Source organism: Salvelinus sp. IW2-2015, unplaced genomic scaffold (genome assembly GCF_002910315.2).
Source record: "Salvelinus sp. IW2-2015 unplaced genomic scaffold, ASM291031v2 Un_scaffold2281, whole genome shotgun sequence".
NCBI classification, from domain to species: Eukaryota; Metazoa; Chordata; class Actinopteri; order Salmoniformes; family Salmonidae; genus Salvelinus; species Salvelinus sp. IW2-2015.
The window spans coordinates 135892-139470 of record NW_019943608.1 but is presented as its reverse complement, the minus strand read 5'-3'; the positions used below and the strand labels follow the sequence as shown (position 1 = coordinate 139470).

Here is a 3579-nt window from a genome sequence, read left to right as displayed (position 1 = left end):
ATTTTACGTATGGGTGGCCTCGGGAATCAACCCCCGACCCTTTGGGCGTTACAGCGGCCGTTGTTCTAACAATGTTCCCACTGTGCGTGTCCCCCGGCAGTCCAGAGGAGCAGGCAGCTGATGACATCCCTAGCCCGGTGGGGTCCGCCGAGGGGAAGGTCCTTGCCGACGGGTCAACTTCCAAGTGGTCACCCACACCCAGTCTCTGACCCACAGACAGTCCCCTAAAACGCCCCAGAACATCTCAGGCCAGCCCCGTGGGAGACCGCCTCTGGCTAGGCACAGGTAATAATGAGAATCATCCATCATCACCATTTATCATAATAATAGATTTTATTTCTATAGGATACTTTTTAAATACACTATGGGCCGGTTTTCCGGACACAGATTAAGCCACCCTCTTTAGTTAAAAGGTTCCTAAGGTGTTCCTCAGCTGTCCCCATATGAGAACCCTTTTGTTTCCTGGTAGAACCCTTTTTGGTTCCTGGTAGAACCCTGTTAGCAGTTGATGTTACTCTTGCAATAACACAGACCCCAAAGCAAATCAGGGGGAGAAAAATAGGTTCATTTCAAATGAGGACAAATCATGGATGTTATGCTGAGAGGAGATGTTGATTCTCCGCCGTCCACAGTGATTCTCTTCAGTGACTCTCTTTCAGTGATTCTCTCCTCAGTGATTCTTTCCTCAGTGATTCTCTTCAGTGATTCTCTCTTCATGATTCTTTCCTCAGTGATTCTCTCTTCAGTGATTCTTTCCCGATTCTCTTCAGTGATTCTCTCTTCAGTGATTCTTTCCTCAGTGTGATTCTCTCTTCAGTGATTCTTTCCTCAGTGATTCTCTCAGGGATTTCTCCTTCAGTATTCTCTCCTCAGTGATTCTCTCCTCAGTGATTTCTCTCCTCAGTGATTCTCTCCTCAGTGATTCTCTTCAGTGATTCTCTTCAGTGATTCTCTTCAGTGATTCTCTCTTCAAGTGATTCTCTCCTGCAGTGATTCTCTCCTCAGTGATTCTCTCCTCAGTGATTTCTCTTCAGTGATTCTCTTCAGTGATTCTCTTCAGTGATTCTTCTTCAGTGATTCTCTCCTTCATGATTCTCTTCAGTGATTCTCTTCAGTGATTCTCTCCTCAGTGATTTCTCTCCTCAGTGATTATCTCCAGTGAACAAAGTGACAGGATGTAGTTTTATAACCCAAACCCTAGCCTGTGGTTGACCAATTAGAATTCCTGAGTAATAAACTGGGCCAATAGCCAAATAACAAGTATCCTATTTCAGGCTCAACGTATTAACAATTTGGACCAATGAGAACTTACATGTAGCTATGAGTCCAAGCAAATTCCTCACATGTCTCTGACCCATTGATCATTAATCCCCTATTACAGAAAAAAAAAAACATATTTCCAATGATCGTTAGTACTGTATTGACCTCTCGTCCTCTTGACCTTTAGTACTGTATTGACCTCTCGTTCCTCCTGACCTTTAGTACTGTATTGACCTCTCGTCCTCTTGACCTTTAGTACTGTATTGACCTCTCGTCCTCTTGACCTTTAGTACTGTATTGACCTCTCGTCCTCTGCGTTGTGTATTTATCTTCAAAAAATTCTTACAACCCTCCGTGGAAAGGGTTCTGCATGGAACCCAAAAGGGTTCTAACTGGAACCAAAGGATTCTAACTTCTAACTGGAACCAAAAGGGTTCTACATGGAACCAAAAGGGTTCTACATGGAACCCAAAAGGGTTCTAACTGGAACCAAAGGGTTCTAACTTCTAACTGGAACCAAAATGGTTCTATCTAGAACCAAAAGGGTTCTACATGGAACCCAAAAGGGTTCTAACTGGGACCAAAAAGGGTTCTTCAAAGGGTTCTCCTATGTGGACAGCCGAAGAACCGTTTAAGGTTCTAGATACAGTAGCATCCCTACCATCATCATAGCCCTTGTAGCTAAAAAGCTAATTCAAGGAACATTCTCCATTGATCATGCTTTTTAGTCCAAGAAACCAGCCCTATAAAGTTCAGTTGTCTTTGTTTGTGTTAATAATTTATTTCCATCTCCTGACGCCACAGGTACCCCCAGATCCTCCCCAAGCCCTCTGCCACGGGGGCCATCACCCTGCGTTCGCCCCCCACCCTRCTCATCACCAACAGCCCCATGAAGACCCACCACGTGATCCAGCCCCAGTTCAGCTCCCACGTCAACGTGGTCAAGATGACCGCCGTCTCCCTGACCCCTAGCAACACTATCAGTACCAGCAGTAACAGTATGGTCCTCAGGCCGGCTTCAGCCTCGGCCGGGGTGGGAACCACCACCACCACCACCTTTACCACCATCGCTGCCCTAGAGGAGGTCCGGCAACAGGGACAGAGCCAGGGAGGCCCCCCAGCCCCAGCCAYCCCACAGTGCCCTGTAGTACGGCCTGGCGCACCAGCCTCCACCCCTACTCCCACAGTGGCTCCTGAGGCCATCATCACTGACAATAATCCGGGCTCTAACTCTGATAAACGGAGCACCATACAGAAGTCCCCCGGTGGGTCCAAGGGTCCAGAGAGGGCCACTAAGTACCGAGCGTCCAGCGAACCCTCGCTCCTGGTCATATGCTCACCGGGACCTGACAGAGTGGCCGACAGGACCAAAAGCTACCCCTCCTCTAGCTCCCCTCCCACCTCTGCCACCAATGCAGCGACTATTAGGGTAGAGACCAAGCAGGACAGCAATAATAACAGCAGCACTGCCACCACCTGTCACCAAGAAAGTACTTTTTATCTGACTGTTGTGCCCTCGGCCAATCAGAACGCTCCTAACGTCAGCGGAAAGTCCTCCTCGTCCAATGGCTTATCGGCTGTTACCCTATTGTCTGCTAAAGACTCCTCCTCCTGTGCGTCAGGTTCTAAGAGTCCCCGGAAGCGAACCGGCCCTGGTCTGGATTCCACCCACGTGATCCCTGTGAAGCGTGTTTTCATCTCCCAGCAACCTTTAGGTGTGACCTTTGACCCCAAACCAGGGGTTCCCGCCGCCGYCAAGAGGGTCCCAGCCAGACAAGGCACCCCCGCCCGACCAGAGAGCGCCCCCTGTCGAGTGACGGTGAAACAACACCTAGTGCCCACGCAGATCCTGGCGCTGTCCGACTCGCCCGTCACAAACGCAGAGATCTCCTCCTTCTCCTCTCAGACTGGCAGTGTGAAGCCCACGTCCTCCTCGTTGCTGCTAGTGAAACAGGAAGACCAGTCCTCTCTAACTCTACGTCTCAGCACTGTCAGCAGTCACACCACCACCACTGAAGCCTCTGGTACAACCAACACCACAGTGTCTGAGCAGCAGCAACAACAACAGCAGCAACAACAACAGCAGCAACAGCAGCAACAACAGCAGCAACAACAGCAGCAACAGGCCTTACTACAGCAGATCACAGCAGGGACAGTAGGAGCACAGCAACACTCTGAGGCCTCTGTCTCTGCGATGGCGGTAGGAGCTCAACAACACTCTGTCTCTGTGATGGCGGTAGGGGCACAACAACACTCTGTCTCTGCGATGGCGGTAGGAGCACAACAACACTCTGTCTCTGCGATGGCGGTAGGGGCACA

The 3579-nt window shown here is 49.9% G+C and overlaps 1 protein-coding gene across 1 annotated transcript in view; it reads left to right on the top strand.

Moving 5' to 3' along the window:
* Positions 1-100: 100 nt before the first annotated feature.
* LOC112073520 (DNA-binding protein RFX7-like) overlaps positions 101-3579 on the top strand; it is a gene marked incomplete at its 5' end in the record, with an annotated part of 8140 nt that continues 4661 nt past the window's right edge. Inside the window, 5 exon segments of the mRNA XM_070440176.1 lie at positions 101-124; positions 127-167; positions 170-285; positions 2065-3301; positions 3368-3449. Of these exon segments, the coding sequence (XP_070296277.1) occupies positions 101-124; positions 127-167; positions 170-285; positions 2065-3301; positions 3368-3449 (1500 nt within the window).